At 45.7% G+C, this 19,214-nt stretch overlaps 2 protein-coding genes across 4 annotated transcripts; one reads left to right on the top strand and one right to left on the bottom strand.

Annotated features, from left to right (window-relative positions):
• Positions 1–648: 648 nt before the first annotated feature.
• On the top strand, positions 649–6,378 carry BRICD5 (BRICHOS domain containing 5). The gene is made up of 6 exons (XM_073559261.1): positions 649–962; positions 2,269–2,409; positions 4,472–4,621; positions 5,122–5,229; positions 5,555–5,708; positions 6,024–6,378. The coding sequence occupies exons 1-6, from the start codon at positions 939–941 to the stop codon at positions 6,113–6,115; spliced, it is 669 nt and encodes a 222-aa protein (XP_073415362.1). The 5' UTR covers positions 649–938; the 3' UTR covers positions 6,116–6,378.
• A 57-nt stretch (positions 6,379–6,435) lies between these two features.
• On the bottom strand, positions 6,436–19,097 carry MLST8 (MTOR associated protein, LST8 homolog). 3 transcript variants are annotated; one of them, XM_073559258.1, is made up of 9 exons: positions 18,948–19,097; positions 17,801–17,943; positions 17,553–17,604; positions 15,017–15,179; positions 13,645–13,720; positions 11,108–11,260; positions 10,273–10,397; positions 9,993–10,156; positions 6,436–6,704 (listed from the first exon to the last, which is right to left on the bottom strand). In XM_073559258.1, the coding sequence occupies exons 2-9, from the start codon at positions 17,930–17,932 to the stop codon at positions 6,586–6,588; spliced, it is 984 nt and encodes a 327-aa protein (XP_073415359.1). In that variant the 5' UTR covers positions 17,933–17,943; positions 18,948–19,097; the 3' UTR covers positions 6,436–6,585. The 3 variants fall into 3 exon arrangements, with proteins under 3 accessions (XP_073415359.1, XP_073415361.1, XP_073415360.1); XM_073559260.1 differs by lacking the exon at positions 18,948–19,097 and adding an exon at positions 18,914–18,934; XM_073559259.1 differs by lacking the exon at positions 18,948–19,097 and adding an exon at positions 18,795–18,818.
• Positions 19,098–19,214: the final 117 nt, after the last annotated feature.

The following is a 19,214-nucleotide window of genomic DNA, read 5'->3' as shown; positions in this document are numbered from 1 at the left end:
GTCCCCACCTGCAGAACCTCTCCTTTATTGAGGGTGTCTTGATAATTGCCAACAATTTTCATCTGTTTATTCCATTTGCACAACAGCATGTGAAATTGATTGTCAATCAGTGTTGTTTCCTAAGTGGACAGTTTGATTTCACAGAAGTTTGATTTACTTGGAGTTATATTCTGTTTGTTAAGTGTTCCCTTTATTTTTTTGAGCAGTGTATATAACAGTGAGCTGGGGAGATTGTTAGATAAATAAGATGTCGTCATTGTGTGCACAAAGTGATACAAGTACATATTGCCAAGTGCTGCTCATATACCACTCCTGCACAGCGGCCCACCAGAGGATTCTCCCTCTCTCCTGTGGGCCAGTCCAAGCCTGTACTCAAGACATTGTAATGGGTATGAGGTTGACCTCTTGGAGAGGTCGGGTGCGGATCTCCGCAGCTGTCAGTCCAGGTTGGGTCTGGCCACCCTCCACGGTTGGTGACCCGTGTTACTGCCTGGCAGGTGGCCCAGTAGGGTCTGTCCTATTCCTTGAAGTAGTCTTTCTTCCAGTCCATCCCCGCTTTTCCTGCACACTATGTCTTTTGTGACTTGCTGAGAGGCAGGAATGTGTGCACTTGGCGTCCTCTCCATCCTGCCACCGATAAGGCCTTTTTTTTTTGCCTTTTCCCCCCTTAGTACAAAGCCCGGGTTTGTGTTTCCATCTCACTGCCTCCAGTTCCAGGGGGGCCCTTTCTTTTCTCGTCTTGCAGTTTCTCATCACAGCCCGGCCATTGTTACATTCCTGCCTCTCGAGTTTCTCAGGTGGAGCCTGGTGGAGAAGGTGGCTCTGGAGGTGCTAGCTGCTCGGGTGTTGATGGACGCGCCCTTCACCCCTCGCCGTCCCCGGACCATGCACAATCTGCACATTGCAAGGACTGGCAGAGATTGGGACTGCAGCACAGCATGGAGGGGAGCGCAGACTCAACGGTAAGATGCGCGGGCGCCTTACTGGCCAAATTCTGGGGACAGTCATGTGACCCTATAATAAAAGGGGGGACTAATTGGCAAATTCCTGGGTGATTTTTGGTATTTCTTCCGTTTACAAATTTTTAAAAAAAATTTTTTGCCACCAATTTATTACATTCTATTAAGTCTAGTAATTTAGATTTTTATTAATATTTTTTAACCATTTATAACATTTCAATATACTGCCGCCCCCTCTGGATCTTCTTTTTGGTAATTTTTTTGGGTGGGCAACCCAACTTAATTTGCAAAGAACAGGGATGAGTGATTTGGTGGATGGCTTTTCTAGGGTTCCAATGATAGTAAAAAAAATTGCTTAAGTTTTCTGACATGATGGACAAGTACAGAGACATTTCCCTATGGCTACATTCACACCTCCGTGTCCATTTATTCTACATACGATGATACGACCATTTTTCTCTTGTTTCTGCTATTTGTCGAATCTGTATATAAAAACTGAAGCAGGTAGACTTCATATGTTTTTTTAATATATTTTTATTAATTATACATTGACTCATAGCAATGGATCAGAGAAAAAAAAAGGATGAAAAACTGACAAGCGTATGGATGGAAAATCATCCGCTTTTCATCCACAAAAAAACAAACCATGTCTTATGTTTTTCAGCCATTTTTAATGGACCACCATAACCTCAGCCTCCGCAAAACGGATGAGAATAGGAGATGACTCATGGGTCCGTTTTTACACCAGATTTTTTTTTTTTTTTAAATGACCGGTACTTTTCACTTTATTTTAGTCCCCCTTGTGGGACTTGAACCTCTGTTGGTTTGTACTCCATATCGACAGCAGCAGTTAAAGGGGTTAAACAGCTGTGATCAGAGATAGCTCCAAATTCTAAGTATATAGACAGAAGTAAATTATATTTTCTGTTTGCCCACCGCCGAGACCCTCACCGATCCCAGGTTCGGGGTACTGAAGTGACTTGGTTAAATGGGGTAATGACTGCAAAAAAGGCACCACTGACCCATTTATTTTCTATGGGACTCTACTCTGCTTTTAGGGACTGGAGGTGGAAACAATAACCAGGTGATAATTTGCTAAGATGCGTACCACTAGGGGGAGCTCACTACATACATGTAGACATTATGCAGAATGTTGCTTTGCTCCATCTTGTGGTCGGAACCAGTATTAGCCCTTTAGCGGTGGCACTCAGGAGACGAGCCAGCTCCACTCGTCATGGGTGCCGGCTGAGTTACATAGCTGGCAGCTGGCAATAAGTGACCAACACTGAATACATCTATTTTCCTCCAGCCTCCCACTGAAAGAGGACCTCGGGGAAGATCGAAAGCTGCCACTAGGATATTCTGGGGCTTCCTGGTCGTTGCTCTGCTCTTCTCCATCGTGGGCATAAGTGTGGTCGGAGTTTTAGGATGGAAAGATAATAAAGCCAAGGTATGAACTCATTGTTACTACTCTGTCTATAGGCCTATATATATATATATATATATATATATATGCACACTCGGTTTAGCTGAGCATGCATGTGTTCTGAATTAGGAGAGTGGAGTAAGCTGCTGCCAGGCAAATAGTGTCCCCATAAAGACAATAGTCAGATTTTTATCTAATGTATTTGAACACCTTAAAGTGTACCTATCCTTTCACCAAAAGCCTGTAGAAAACTTTCTGCCTTCATTCCCCCCGGCAAGGTAAAACAGTTTTCAGTGAACATACCAGTCCAATATGTCCTAGAACTGTTCCCAGCATGCACTATTCATGCCCTGTCCAATAGCTAGGGTTCCGCAACTCAGAAGTACACCTTTCTGTTGTGAATATTTGCAGATTGTCGGAGTAGAACGACAAAGCACAGCCCCATCTTTTTATACAGTGACAAAAACTGGCCCCACTTCCTATAAAAATACAAAACCCTGCCCCCGATACCTATAGAAAGACAAAGACCTGCCCCTACTTCATGTAGAGACAAAGATCCGCCCCACTTCCTGTAGACATACACCAACTTCCTATAGAGAGACAAAGCCCTGCCCCCTTCCTATAGGAAGACAATGCCCCACTCTCACTTCTTGTAAAGAGACAAAGCCCGGCTCCCACTTCCCAAAGTCAAAGTCCAGACCCCACTTCCTATAGAAAGTCAAAGTCCCGCCCTCAATTCCTATAGAAAGTCAAAGTCCCGCCCTCACTTCCTATAGAAAGTCAAAGTCCCGCCCTCAATTCCTATAGAAAGTCAAAGTCCCGCCCTCACTTCCTATAGAAAGTCAAAGTCCCGCCCTCACTTCCTGTAAAGAGACAAAGATCAGCCCCCACTTCCTATAGAAAGTCAAAGTCCCGCCCTCACTTCCTGTAAAGAGACAAAGATCAGCCCCCACTTACTATAGTCAAAGTCCCGCCCTCACTTCCTGTAAAGAGACAAAGATCAGCCCCCACTTACTATAGTCAAAGTCCCGCCCTCACTTCCTGTAAAGAGACAAAGATCAGCCCCCCACTTCCTATAGAAAGTCAAAGTCCCACCATCACTTCCTGTAAAGAGACAAAGATCAGCCCCCCACTTCGTATAGAAAGTCAAAGTCCCACCCTCACTTCATGTAAAGAGACAAAGATCAGCCCCCCACTTCGTATAGAAAGTCAAAGTCCCGCCCTCACTTCCTGTAAAGAGACAAAGATCAGCCCCCACTTCCTATAGAAAGTCAAAGTCCCACCCTCACTTCCTATAGAAAGTCAAAGTCCCGCCCTCACTTCCTGTAAAGAGACAAAGATCCGCCCCCCACTTCCTATAGAAATACAAAGCCACACCCCCACTTCCTGTAGAAAATAAAAGCCCCGCCCACACCATGGAGCGATTTTTTGAGATGATCACTTTCTATAAAGTGATTGTCTATTTTTCGCATTCTCTCCGACATCTTTAGATTAACCCTTATGCTGCCAAATAGATTAGATGAACAGCAGCCCGTCCTGCCAATTTTAGCAGCACTAGAAGTTCATTTAATGTATGAAGAGAGGTCCTGACTTTCCTCCACAGCAGGGAGAGAAGAGTCGGACATGTCTGCGATTCAGCATGCTCAATCCTTTGTTTGCACAGGTGATGAGCCATTAGTGCGGGGAAGAGGGGGGAGAAATCTGGCAGCGGCTACTCAGAGCCAAGTGTGTCAGTGTACAGGGAGTCAGGAGGATCAGCTGTGGAACAAGCATTAGGTAATTAGTAAATTGGAAAGGTCTCTAGTCTGGCAGCAGAAGAGGAGTGTGTTGATCTCGTGGGGGAAAGTGACCGGTCTTTACATTAGTGAGGTCAAGGCTGCCTGTGACAAAGGCATAAGAAGTGAGTAAGCACGTATGTTATTTCTATGGATCGTGGAGATAAGTGGCTGCCATGATGTCATTTATTTGGCGGGGGGGGGGGGGGGGGGGGCGGCAAAAAAAAAAGCCAGCTAGGGTAAATAAGGTGCAGGAGTAAAGCGGCCTCCTCCTTTTCTCTACATCAGACACTTAAAGCCGTTACTTTCAGCCTCTCTTACAGGTTGTCCGGCTGACCTACAAAAACCTGCAGGGCTCCTCCGTGAACCAGTCTGCCATTACCGACAAGCGGAGGAATACGGTCACCTATCGGGTGACCTCCAGAAATCAGACGTCGGTGGTCTTATTTGACAGCAAACATGTGAGCGGTGACGGGTGTATGACATAACGGGACACATTTAATGTGACCTGTATTATATAGGAGGATTGCCCACATTCTGGGGTTTTTTTTTCCATCCCTCTATTATTCCTCCTGGCAATCTCTTTGTCAGTGGGTGTATCCCTACATATCTTAGTCCTGCGAGCACTGATTGGACAGTGCCAGGTACCCCACCCCTAAATATCTATGTATCATATAATGCCAGGAGGAACAACAGAGGTACAATACAATACAAAACTTGAAGAAAAGATTCTCGGAAAATGTTTTATTATGGAAAAACCCAACTGATCTGATATCGATGACCCATCAATATTAGATGCATGGACAACCCCTTTAAGTGTTGGAAGGCCGCAGGATGCCAACCCCACACTGATCCACACTCATACGAGTCACGTCCCTTTAATATGTTAATATTCATTCATTGTATTTTTTTTTTTTTTAACTAAAGCCCCCACTGACTACTCATCCTATATATTTCCTAGGGACTGGTTTGCTATAAGGCTGCTGGAGAGAAATCCTGTTTCCTTCGACGGATGGAGATGAAAGATATAGAAAATATCCAGTCCTTCCTAAATATGTCTGTAGCCAAGGTTAGATATTACATCATCACAACTATGGATTTATTCACATCTCAAGTTATTTGCACAAGTACAAGATCAGTCAATGTCCCATCATCGTGATGTTTTTACAAAAATTCCTCATATCTGCAGTCACCACTAGGGGGAGATCACATTCAAACTGTATACTGAAAGCTCACAAGCTCCCCCTGGTGGTGGCTGCAGGTGGCCAAAATGTTATCATTTGATTTTTTTTTTTACTACTGGAATCATAAAATGAAAAAAATGCCATATTACCTCCCGGCCTGGGGTCATATGATATAATGTATGTGTTTTGGTTTTTTTTTGTTTTTAACAGGATGGGGTCCTTTTCCTGCAGAACAACAGAACACGTTACTATCGCGAGTTCCTGGGTGTAATAGGAGGTCGGAAAGTCAACCATGAACTTGTAGGGGAACCTGTACAGATGTTGTGTGACCAGCTTCCTATTTATTGGGTAAAAAAGAGTGAAGGTGAGTAGGCCTTAAAGGGGATCTTGTACCGCTCCTGACGGCACTGTTTTAATAAATATTTGTATTAGCCGTAAAGTGACGATTCGGGAGAATCTTTTCCCAGAGCTTTGGGTTGTGCCGTTCCTCTGTTATTCCTCCTGGATATTTGAATTATTTGACAACGGAGGCTGCCATTTTTCTTCCTTATTGATAAGAGGGGGTGTGTTCCTACAACGTGAGCACTGATTGGACAGTGTCAAACTGTGCAGGGACACGCCCCCAGCTGGTAACAATCTAATGTGCTGTGCATAAAACGCTGTTCTCTGGTCGCTGCAGGCCCGACGAGACGCCTCATTTACCTCTGCATCGACATCTGCTTCCCTAACAACATCTGCGTGTCCGTCTGCTTCTACTACCTGCCCGACTAGGCTGAACATACTCCCTTCCCAAAAAAATATGGACTCCTCCCAGTGTGGCCAATTCCTCCCTCGCAGATTTTGCACAAATTGTGGGAGGAGTTAGTTTTGGATTGATCGGTGCCGTTTCCTGTTAACTCTTTAGTGACAGCTGGACTGTGCAATGTACCACGTCTCCGACAACAAGGACGACTGATCCACAAATCAGATGTTCCTCCCCCGGTGACAGAAGTGGGGGACGAATATACACCGAGATGCCAGATTCCTGTTTGTATACTCCACCTTGTATGTGTGATTACATATTAAAAATACATCACTTTTCAGTGCAGGACTCCGATCATTTACAGCTTTATTACACCGCAAGAGAGGAATCCTCCAAATAAGAGTCCCCTGAGGTCAAAGAGTCACATCCTCACCTGCCCGGTGTCATCTCAGGCCGGAGAGCAAAGTCTTATATTAAGTCAAATCAGATCATGAGCGGATTACCCCAGGACGCTGTCATTAAAAGCTAGGCTGACCACTGCCTTCTGGTGACCGCTGTACTCCCTCTTGATTTCTCCGGTCTCCACACACCAAAGCCGAGCCAGGTTATCAGACGAGGCTGGAGGAGAAAGCAGAAGGCTAAATATACAACTACACCAGCAGAATAGTGAGTGCAGCTCTGGGGATGTAACTCAGGATGAGTAATATAATGTATGCACACAGTGACTGCACCAGCAGAATAGTGAGTGCAGCTCTGGGGTATAATACAGGATGTAACTCAGGATCAGTAATGTAATGTATGTACACAGTGACTGCACCAGCAGAATAGTGAGTGCAGCTCTGGGGTATAATACAGGCTGTAACTCAGGATCAGTAATGTAATGTATGTACACAGTGACTGCACCAGCAGAATAGTGAGTGCAGCTCTGGGGTATAATACAGGCTGTAACTCAGGATCAGTAATGTAATGTATGTACACAGTGACTGCACCAGCAGAATAGTGAGTGCAGCTCTGGGGTATAATACAGGATGTAACTCAGGATCAGTAATGTAAAGTATGTACACAGTGACTGCACCAGCAGAATAGTGAGTGCAGCTCTGGGGTATAATACAGGATGTAACTCAGGATCAGTAATGTAATGTATGTACACAGTGACTGCACCAGCAGAATAGTGAGTGCAGCTCTGGAGTATAATACAGGATGTAACACAGAATTAGTAATGTATGTACACAGTGACTGCACCAGCAGAATAGTGAGTGCAGCTCTGGAGTATAATACAGGAGGTAACTCAGGATCAGTAATGTAATGTATGTACACAGTGACTGCACCAGCAGAATAGTGAGTGCAGCTCTGGGGTATAATACAGGATGTTACTCAGGATGAGTAATATAATGTATGTACACAGTGACTGCACCAGCAGAATAGTGAGTGCAGCTCTGGGGTATAATACAGGATGTAACTCAGGATCAGTAATGTAATGTATGTACACAGTGACTCCACCAGCAGAATAGTGAGTGCAGCTCTGGAGTATAATACAGGATGTAACACAGAATCAGTAATGTATGTACACAGTGACAGCACCAGCAGAATAGTGAGCGCAGCTCTGGGGTATAATACAGGATGTAACTCAGGATCAGTAATGTAATGTATGTACACAGTGACTGCACCAGCAGAATAGTGAGTGCAGCTCTGGAGTATAATACAGGATGTAACACAGAATCAGTAATGTATGTACACAGTGACTGCACCAGCAGAATAGTGAGTGCAGCTCTGGAGTATAATACAGGAGGTAACTCAGGATCAGTAATGTAATGTATGTATACAGTGACTGCACCAGCAGAATAGTGAGTGCAGCTCTGGGGTATAATACAGGATGTTACTCAGGATGAGTAATATAATGTATGTACACAGTGACTGCACCAGCAGAATAGTGAGTGCAGCTCTGGGGTATAATACAGGATGTAACTCAGGATCAGTAATGTAATGTATGTACACAGTGACTGCACCAGCAGAATAGTGAGTGCAGCTCTGGGGTATAATACAGGATGTAACTCAGGATCAGTAATGTAACGTACAGTTGTGGCCAAAAGTATTGACACCCCTGCAATTCTGTCAGATAATACTCAGTTTCTTCCTGAAAATGATTGCAAACACAAATTCTTTGTTATTATTATCTTCATTTAATTTGTCTTAAATGAAAAAAACACAAAGAATTGTCCTAAAGCCAAATTGGATATAATTCCACACAAAACATAAAAAAGAGGGTGGACAAAAGTATTGGCACTGTTCGAAAAATCATGTGATGCTTCTCTAATTTGAGTAATTAACAGCACCTGTAACTTACCTGTGGCACCTAACAGGTGTTGGCAATAACTAAATCACACTTGCAGCCAGTTGACATGGATTAAAGTTGACTCAACCTCTGTCCTGTGTCCTTGTGTGTACCACATTGAGCATGGAGAAAAGAAAGAAGACTAAAGAACTGTCTGAGGACTTGAGAAACCAAATTGTGAGGAAGCATGAGCAATCTCAAGGCTACAAGTCCATCTCCAAAGACCTGAATGTTCTTGTGTCTACCGTGCGCAGTGTCATCAAGAAGTGTAAAGCCCATGGCACTGTGGCTAACCTCCCTAGATGTGGACGGAAAAGAAAAATTGACAAGAGATTTCAATGCAAGATTGTGCGGATGTTGGATAAAGAACCTCGACTAACATCCAAACAAGTTCAAGCTGCCCTGCAGTCCAAGGGTACAACAGTGTCAACCCATACTATCCGTCGGCGTCTGAATGAAAAGGGACTGTATGGTAGGAGACCAAGGAAGACCCCACTTCTTACCTGAGGCATAAAAAAGCCAGGCTGGAGTTTGCCAAAACTTACCTGAAAAAGTCTAAAACGTTTTGGAAGAATGTTCTCTGGTCAGATGAGACAAAAGTAGAGCTTTTTGGGCAAAGGCATCAATATAGAGTTTACAGGAGAAAAAAAAGAGGCATTCAAAGAAAAAAAACACGGTCCCTACAGTCAAACATGGCGGAGGTTCCCTGATGTTTTGGGGTTGCTTTGCTGCCTCTGGCACTGGACTGCTTGACCATGTGCATGGCATTATGAAGTCTGAAGACTACCAAAAAATTTTGCAGCATAATGTAGGGCCCAGTGTGAGAAAGCTGGGTCTCCCTCAGAGGTCATGGGTCTTCCAGCAGGACAATGACCCAAAACATACTTCAAAAAGCACTAGAAAATGGTTTGAGAGAAAGCACTGGAGACTTCTAAGGGGGCCAGCAATGAGTCCAGACCTGAATCCCATAGAACACCTGTGGAGAGATCTAAAAATGGCAGTTTGGAGAAGGCACCCTTCTAATATCAGGGACCTGGAGCAGTTTGCCAAAGAAGAATGGTCTAAAATTCCAGCAGAGCATTGTAAGAAACTCATTGATGGTTACCGGAAGCGGTTGGTCACAGTTATTTTGGCTAAAGGTGTGCAACCAAGTATTAGGCTAAGGGTGCCAATACTTTTGTCTGACCCATTTTTGGAGTTTTGTGTGAAATGATCAATGTTTTCCTTTTTGCTTCATTCTCTTTTGTGTTTTTTTCATTTAAGACAAATTAAATGAAGATAATAATACCAAAGAATTTGTGTTTGCAATCATTTTCAGGAAGAAACTGAGTATTATCTGATAGAATTGCAGGGGTGTCAATACTTTTGGCCACAACTGTATGTACACAGTGACTGCACCAGCAGAATAGTGAGTGCAGCTCTGGAGTATAATACAGGATGTAACTCAGGATTAGTAATGTAATGTATGTACACAGTGAATGCACCAGCAGAATAGTGAGTGCAGCTCTGGGGTATAATACAGGATGTAACTTTCTATGGTGGGGTAAATATATAACAAAGAACACTATTCATACCAGTTACAATGTATTGTGAGTCCCCTGAGAAGGCGCAGTCCCACATCCAGCCTCGTGACGTCTCTCCTGGGTTATTACTCTTGATGCTCAGCTCTGTCATCAGAGAGAAGTTTGATGTCCTCCATATTTTGCAGGTCTGGTCAGCAGAACACGTCGCCAGGAGTCTGGAAGGGAAAAGGGGGTCACATACAAAGTCGCTCAGCACATTTGTATTATGACTGCAGATGACAGATCCGCACGTTCACACTGGGAGTTGGGACATCGCTCTGTGCACACTCACGTGGAATCCGGGCTGAATTTACAGCTGAGCGCGCAGCGACTGTGAGAAGGGATTTTCGTTTTAGGGATGAGTTGTGTGAGATCTTCCCCGAGGCCTCCTGTCAGGTTCCAGACAAAGCAATTTCCCTAATATGAAGTATAAAGGTTAGGAGACAATCCGCACACAGCAGCCATAAGTCTTTCTTCCTGATTCCACATACATGCGCACATACACGAGAGCATGCATCTCCTCAGTGGGAAGTGGAATAAGCAGCTGACAGACTCCCCCATCCCCACCCCCCTACAAATGATGGGACAGGTTGAAAACAAGCTGCCCGATCTTTCTCTTCCCAGTCATCTGTTGTCGGGGTGGGGGAGAGAGAACGGAGAGGCCCTTCCATACACATTACATGGTGGGCTGCACATCGTGGTCCATGATAGCAAAATCAAGTGTGAATTGCGGCCAAAAAACCCAACTGGTTTGCAATGCTGGAGACCACCCCTTTAAGATTGTGGAACTATCACCATTTGGCACAACCTTAGCAAACAGTGCAGCTAAGATATGATTTACAGGGAGGGAGGGATAACAATAGAATATTATATGTACCTAAGTGCAAAACCAAGGTGAGGACTTAGGGCATTTAAAGGATTTTTCCATTCGATGGCAGTAAGTAGCAGCGAGTGAAAATTCCCGGCCACCCATAGTGCAGGGAACTGCAGCAAGACCCCCTTTGAAATAAATAAAGGGCCGGCAACACTTCCTTGCCCAGCAAGATTATTAAAAAGCTACGCAGTTCTTCAACCCCCTTCATTATCAGGATCGGTGTGGGTGCCATAAATGACACACCGGCACTCACAAAGCTGTTGACGGCGGCCATGTAACTGGCGTCTGGGTCTATGTGGACGGCATTGACGGCTGCGTCTGCCTCAGGAATAAGCTGCTCGTTATGATCGGTTTTGAGGTCCCATATGTGAATTGCTCCGCTCTGGTCACCCACGATGAGCTCGCCCTAAAGAGAGAATAAAAAGAAAAAAAAAATTTTTCAGAGCAAATAATAAAAAAAAGAAACAAGGCCAACTACATAACACGGCCGTTATCTGCTGGATACAGTGCAGACTCAGCTCCTGAGCTTGCATCATACATAGGGACCCGGCGTTATGCCAAACGTCAAAGATGCAAGAAACTCACTTGGTAGAACTGGGACACACAAGTGATAACTTGTTGGGTCCCTCGATCACAAGAACGGGGCCCTCGGCTGTCTCCACTTGTCCCATACACAATGAATGGAGCAGAGAGGTCTCACAAGCACCATTTCAATAGAACATTTTAGCTCCCCATTTATATGTTTCTTGCCGGATTAAAAAGAATGTTACTATAGAATTCTAGGCTTTTTGTAACCTCTACATTGTAACCTTGACCCTGTCCCTTTAAATAGTCTGGTAGCAGAAAGTCCTACATCCGTAAGATATGTTCCCAGGACCGGGGGGCTTGGAGTATTACATTTTTCCTCCGTTCAGACACAAAAGAGCATTGTATGAGGGGAAATCTGCCAAATAACAAGGTGGCATTGTGTCTCCGGGCGTATCTCCCATGTAAAGCCCAGCTGCCTGCACACACCTGGCCGACTAACCTTACTAAATGACAACTTTTACAGTGCCGGGAAAACATTATGTGCACGTGTCGAAAGAAAGGGGGAACTCGGGTCTGTGCCGAGCGACTGCGATCACACCCAGATATATAGGATAAGGTAACGCATCATGTCCGCTGAATCTGAGACGCGATAGAAATGTCAAACTAAAGGTCTGAGGAGCCTTTAAAAAACTTCAGAAACTTTCTAATAAACTTTAGTTTCAACTCATCAGCTTGCTGCCAGTAAATAGAGACTTGCTTGTCCAGGGGAACAAAGCAAGCAGCAGTACAAAACGAGACATGGCCGATCAATATCTCTCCCCTACGAACCGTCAACCAGCGCCCCATACACATTAGAGAGCCGGCTGAACCTGTCGACATCAGTCTGATGTATGTGGGGGGCTTTAGATCTGTCCATCCAGAGATTTCAAGCAGAAATCAAAACATAAATCAAGACACAAAAGGACTCAATTCAGAATTTACAAATGTCCCTTTTCTTTTTTTTTTCTGGTGGTATTCAAGAATTTTTTCTTTTCTTAAAATTTTCCCCATATGTTGCACGCGGTTCATGAATTTTGCGCAACATCAAATATTCTATTTATTTTTGCCATTTACCTTCTTAAAGCAAAAAGTTGCATGTTCTGCTACAATGCAGAAAAACTTCCAAGGCCTGCATAAAAAAAAAAAAAAAAATCACTCCAGGAGGATTGGACTGGATTAAAATTTGAACAAAAGTTTGGCAACTTTTTAAAATGTCAAAATTGATGAAATGGCTGGAGAGATCTGGAAACACCCAAAACCTCACCCATAATGGCGACCAAAAAAAAAGACATACAGGCAAACACAAAGTGGAATTTAAAAAAGGTGCCGATTAAAAAAAAGACGAAAGACACCAAAAAAAGAGACAGGTCCTGGGGCCCATCCGCCAGGGCGCAGCGGGGGCTTTCCCTGTCAGGGCGGTGATACTTAGTCACTTTATATTTCGGGTTTTGGTGTAGTCTACGTATGAAGATGGTACAGCACAGTGACTCCTAGGGGAGCACAATCCACACCCCTGAACCCCAGGATCTGGATATGCTCTAGACAGCCATGCCAAACTGAAATGATTGGTTCTGTAACACGTAACAGAAACTCTTAGCACACAGAATATGTTGTGCAGTTATATGGATGTATAATAGGTTCTATGAGAGATGCATGTCCCTAATGCATCAGCATTCCCCTTTTGTCCGCCCTCCCCCCACCTTTGTAATTTCCACAGTAAACATCGGCAGGCTCCGGCCACCTGCGGCTTTTGTAATGTATGTCTGGCCTGCCACTTTTCTATTGGCCTGCCCTCTGTATCTGTGTGATATATTCTGTGTCCTGTGAGTAAAGTGTTGTCAGACTGGAAATACATGGAGAAGCAGTGATCTTTTATATGCGCCCATGTAAACAAGGAATTCCAGCAAGCGTCATTCATTCAGACTCCAGCCAACGCAGAGTGGACCTCCGGAAACACAGGGTGGTACTTAAAGAGGTACCCCAGCTTGGTAGACCTCCGTTACAGTTTCCTTGTTGATTTCCTTCTTTGTGAACACTGACTATTCACTACGATTGCCGAGGGTCCAACCATCCAGACCCATTCCACGAACGAGACCTATCAGTCTTAACCCCTAGCGATCAGAAAGTTCCCTTCTATCCCATGCGTAGGGTATATCTTTCAATCTCTGGAGAAACCCCCTTTAAGGTGTCAAAATACCTCAAGACTCGCTGCAGGGCACTTACCTGGTTGGGATGGAGAACGACACAATTGATTGGTGCATTTACTTGGAAGATTCGCTGACACTGAAGGTTTCGTGACCTGAGAATAAAAAAAAAATTCAGAAGAGTCAGTGTGGTAAATGGGAGTGATTAAAAGGGGTTTTCAAATCAAGACAACCCCATAAAAAGATCTTCTGTGTAGGAAACTCTTTCACAAGTAAGGGGTACTTCACACTAAGCGAGATCGCTAACGAGATCGCTGATGCGTCACCGATTTTGTGACGCATCAGCGATCTCGCTGTGTGTGGCACGCATCAGCGACCGGCCACCCCGCCGGGTATCGATGATCGTGCAGGAATGTCCTGGGCCATTTTTTGATCACTGGTCTCCCGCTGGCCAGCATGCATCGCTGCGTGTGGCAGTGGGAGTCCAACGATCAGCGAGCTCCCAGCGCTGTAAGCAGACGCTGGGAGCTGGTATCCAAGGTAAATAACGGGTAACTAAGCGCGCGCGTCCCTTAGTTGCCCGCTGTGTACCCTGGAAACCAGCATGCTCGCGCTGGGAGCTGGTACCTTGGATACCAGCTCCCAGCGCGAGCATGCTGGTATCCAGGGTACACAGCGGGTAACTAAGGGACGCGTGCACTTAGTTACCCGCTGCTATTTACCCTGGTTACCAGCGTCCTCGCTGGTCCTGATCGCTGGTGAGTCTGCCTGTTTGAGAGCTCACCAGCAATCATGTAGCGACGCACCAGCAATCCTGACCAGGTCGTATCGTTGTCGGGATCGCTGGTGCATCATTTAGTGTAACGGGACCCTAAGAAATATTTAGGTAGCCGCGACTGCCCGGATCAAAGAAAAATCCAAACCGGGCAGTATACAACCGCCTTGTAGCCATGATTGCCAACACTAAGGTGACAGCCTCAGACAAGATAAAGATCCCCAGGGCAGTCGCAGTCTTTTTGGAAAGACTGTTAAAAGGATACCAGCGGCATGCCCTAATAGATGTCTATGCACTAGCACAGCATAAAAGCAAACACAGGAACACCAGCTTGTTGTATTTATAAAAAAATGGATAAAAAAAAAAAATAAGTCTGGTCCTAAAGGTATTAAGAATGGTTTACGCCGTGTGAACCTGATGCATTTACACATTTCTACGGCTGGCATGTGAGGCCACATTTCCTTGGTAGTAGCGGTGACAAGGCTCAGCCAGATCCTGCTTTCCATGGAAATAACACCCGGTCGCTGGGGTTTACAGAGACCAGGTCCATGGCGCTCAGCTGATCGCAGGCTCTTTTATTTCTTCATATAATAAAATATTTATATGGGAGCATAAATCCACCAAAGCAAAAAAAATTCTCAAACACTAATGAAGAGGAAGTCAAGAGACGTCATACCTCAGGTCCCATATCCGGGCCATACAGTCTTCTCCACCTGTATACATCCAGCGTCCATCCTCGTGGAATCCAACAGAAGTGATGTTCTTGCTGACGCCGTCATAGTTTATAACAGGATTGGGGTTGTTGGAGTTCAGATCGTACATCCGGATGTGCTGATATCCTGGGAACAAGAGCACAAGGCTGAGGCGGATTAGGAAACCACGTGAATGCAATGTGTATAGTGCAGGAGGTAAGGAAGAATCATAAGATATGCAACACAGTTATGGGGGTTATCCAGGACCCCCAACACTTAGTAGAATGAAGGGGAAGTAGGGCTCACTGGGGCACAGCAATGTCAGTATTATGACCGCCTGGCTCCGCTGCAATTCCAGACACAGCCGCAGACATATGTCGTGTCAGGTACTACGTGGGACCAATAGGAATCAAACATTGAAGGCTTATCCTTAAAGGGGTTAGCGCCTCTTACTTCTGCATAGGGAGGTCAGAGAGTCTGCTAAGGTGGCTCTGAAGACCACTTGACAGTTCTCGACAGCCACCCAAAAGTATCATGGACAAGTCCAACTCTAATTAATCAGTCAGGTGTATAATACCTTATGGTTGTACATGAGACCTGTCGCTATTTGGCACAAGGCCATCACTGCAACATCAGCTGCACCCCTTACCTCCCAATAAGGAAGTGAATACCACCAGTTAACTCCTTAAAGATTCCTATACACAAAATATTGATCTTGATCAAGCCAGACAATCATCTAACATGTATGGGGTAGAAAAGGTGCACATCGATTCACAGGACTCAGGTCCAGATCTATAATCTGTGGTCACCGGACAGAAGCCATAAGAACCGCTTCCTATCTGACGGTATCCCCGACTCCTGTTTTGATTAGCCAGCCTGGCACAACATCAGCGGTGTGGTGTGAAGCACATGTTACATCGCATGAGGCTTGTTAATCAATAGAAGGGTCATGGATGCTGGCAGGTAGAAGGAGGTTCCCAGGGCTCTAGTCTGGCGACCACAGATTATTGATATGGACACTTGAGCAGATAATAATAATCTTTATTTTTATATAGCGCTAACATATTCCGCAGCGCTTTACAGTTTGCACACATTATCATCGCTGTCCACGATGGGGCTCACAATCTAAATTCCCGAACAGTATTACAGGATCAAAAAAACGATTTGCACCATCTCTTGTATTGTGGGGGAGATTCATGACCCTCCCTCTAAGTCTGGTTTTAAACATTAGAAATTCACAGTTCTGGTATGGATAGCAACTCCCAGACTAGTTGTCCCCAAATTCAAAAGACTCCTATATTCCTGTGTGGCTGTTGAGTTCAGATCAGGAGACCTGCAACCAGTCTGGATACCATGCCTGATCCTTTTATCACCCCCAGGGATGTCGCTGACAGATGTGACTTAAGGCCCGTCACTAGCCTCACTAGCGAGATCGCTGATTTTGTGACGCCACAGCGATCTCGCCAGCGAGATTGCTGTGTGTGACGGGGATCAGCGACCGGCCCCCCTGCCGGGTATCGCCGATCGTGCTCGATCGGCCTGGGCCATTTTTTGATCGCTGGTCTCCCGCTGGCCAGCACGCATCACAGTGAGAGACCAGCGATCAGCGACGCTGGTTTCTAATGTAAACATCGGGTATCCAGGAGCTGCGGCTCTTGGATACCCGCTGTTTACCTTGGAAACCGTCATACACGCTGGTTTCCAAGGTAAATAGCGGGTATCCAGGAGCCGCGTGGCTCTTAGATACCCGATGTTTACCTTGGAAACCAGCGTGTACGCCGGTTTCCAAGGTAAACATCGGGTATCCAAGAGCCGCGGCTCCTGGATACCCGATGTTTACATTAGAAACCAGCTTGCTCGCTGGTCCTGATCGCTGGAGGGGCTGTCTATGTGACAGCTCACCAGCGATCTGCCTAACGATGTCCCAGCGATCCCATCCATGTCGGATCGTTGGTGGGATCATTGGGACATCGTTATGTGTAACGGGGGCTATAGACTTAAGGCCCCTTTACATTTAGCGATGCACCAGTGATCCGACCAGCGATCCGACCCAGTCAGGATCGTTGGTGCATCGCTAAATGATCGCTAGTGAGCTGTCACACAGGCAGATGTCACAGTGATGCAGCAGCGATGCAGCACACGATACTCACCTTTCACACACAGCGATCCTGATGTCCTCCCGCTCGCCTCCACACGTCGCTCGTCGGCGCCAGCAGGAAGCGCCCGACGAGAAATGGAGCCGGACATTCTCGCGCGATCAGCAATGGACAGCGGGGGCGCCGGTCGGAGGTAAGTATCACACATAGCGATATCGCTATAACGTCACAAAATCGGTGACGTTATAGCGATATCGCTAGCAATATCGCTATGTGTAAAACCCCCATTATTCTACTCTCCCTATTAAAAACGAATTATCATTCGGCCGCACTGAGGGCGTATGTGTATGGGGGAGTTTGCCTGACCGCTATCTAAGGTGTATGGCCACCCCTTATCAGATAGAAATCACTGACTATCACTCACCTGCAGCTGCAATCATGCTGCGATCTGGAGTCACTTCCAGAGAGTTCACTTGCTAAAACTTTCAGTCAAGGAACACAATGAAGCAGAAACAAAACCTGCAGGAGGTCAGATACACTGCTGAACAATAGGGCTATAAACGAAGGAATGGATATAAAAAAAAAAAATAAAAAAAACACAACCGTATGGGACAAGCGTCTCTCCCGGATGACTAGTCCTGCCCTATAATGAAGAAAATGTCTGAAGGATACAGAGTCCTGGTGCTGGACGGTCCGTGTACAGATGCCGCTATGGGCTTGCCAAAACCTCACCGTGTGGTCATATCCGGCTGTGGCGAGAATGACGGGATCACTGCCCACGGTGCCTTGTGAGGAGTTCAACATGTTTCCTAAATCTAGAAAAAAAGAATGGATTATTGCAGCGGCAAGTATGAGGTTACTGTATGGAGAGCCCTCTTCAACACCGCTCCTCTTGATATCGATTGACAGCTATACTCCCTCGATATATCCTGTCTTCATTGTTCTTTCCTGCATCGGATCATGGGCAGTACGTTCACCGCGAGAATTGTGCCGAATTTTGGGGGCAAAACACTCAGCCTGCCGGTCTCATTACACAGGAGAAGCGAGGAGACGACCAATCAGCCAACCCCCATAAAAGAACTAGAGGCCGGGAGCTGGGCGGGGGGATGGGCGAGTATCGCTTTATCCTTCCTGCAGACTATTTCTGCAGTTTGGTGCCACAAATCCACGAAAGGTAAAATCCACAGTAACTTATGCTGATACTGCAGCAGGTCTATGCGGAAATCAATGTGGAATTCCAGCTGCGGATTTGCTATGGTACATCTCTAATCAAGATTTAAAGGGATTTTCAGGGGGGTTTTCTACCCCCTTCTACCAAAAACGCCTTATTCACCCTCCCCTGGTCCGACGCTGAGTCTCCGCTGCTGCTCCTGCTGTCTGTTAATGTAATTATTCAGCTTATCGTCTTGTGATTGGCTGCAGTGCTATCAATGTGACGTCACCGCTGCAGACAATGACAGACATCGGGAGCAGAGTCAGAGACTCAGCGCTGGACCGGGGAAGGGTGAATAAAGGAGAGTTTTTATTAAGAAAAAAAAATCTGCAGACAGGAATTAAAACAATAAAAAAAACAGTGCAATAAATCGCCATGAAAATCCACAACATAAATGAATACATAATATCCACGGGTTATCCGCTAAGGTCCAGAAACTGTGCAACTGCTCACATCTGAGGGTTTGTTACACTGGCAGCAGCCAGAGCCTTCAAACAACTCCCAGTGCCAAAGCTAACAGCTGCAGAACTACAAGTCCCAGCAGGACAGCCCCAGCCACAGCGCTCACCCACCACCTCTACCAGGCTCCCCATCCTGCCTCCTCACCTCCAGTGTCCAGTCCTGCACTGAACTACCGCGCACAATGATGACGTCAGAGGCTCTGCTCACGTGTCCAGAGTAACAAGTCTGCAGCCACAATGTTTTCCCGAAAATTCTCGTCTTCACATATATGGGGCCATTTTTCCGACGTCTAATGTAAAATGATAGGAAGTGACTCAGGAAAAATGGCCGCCGCCATGGTTATGACTGATAAGTGACAGATTGTCCTCTAGTGACTGAAGCGGTTGTTGCCTGGCAACTGGAAAAGACGGA

The sequence above is a fragment of the Dendrobates tinctorius genome, unplaced genomic scaffold, assembly GCF_039654945.1.
Source record: "Dendrobates tinctorius isolate UK_male_01 unplaced genomic scaffold, ASM3965494v1 ptg000267l, whole genome shotgun sequence".
NCBI classification, from domain to species: domain Eukaryota; kingdom Metazoa; phylum Chordata; class Amphibia; order Anura; family Dendrobatidae; genus Dendrobates; species Dendrobates tinctorius.
The sequence above is the reverse complement of the archived record's forward strand: the minus strand, read 5'-3'. Positions and strand labels throughout refer to the sequence as shown.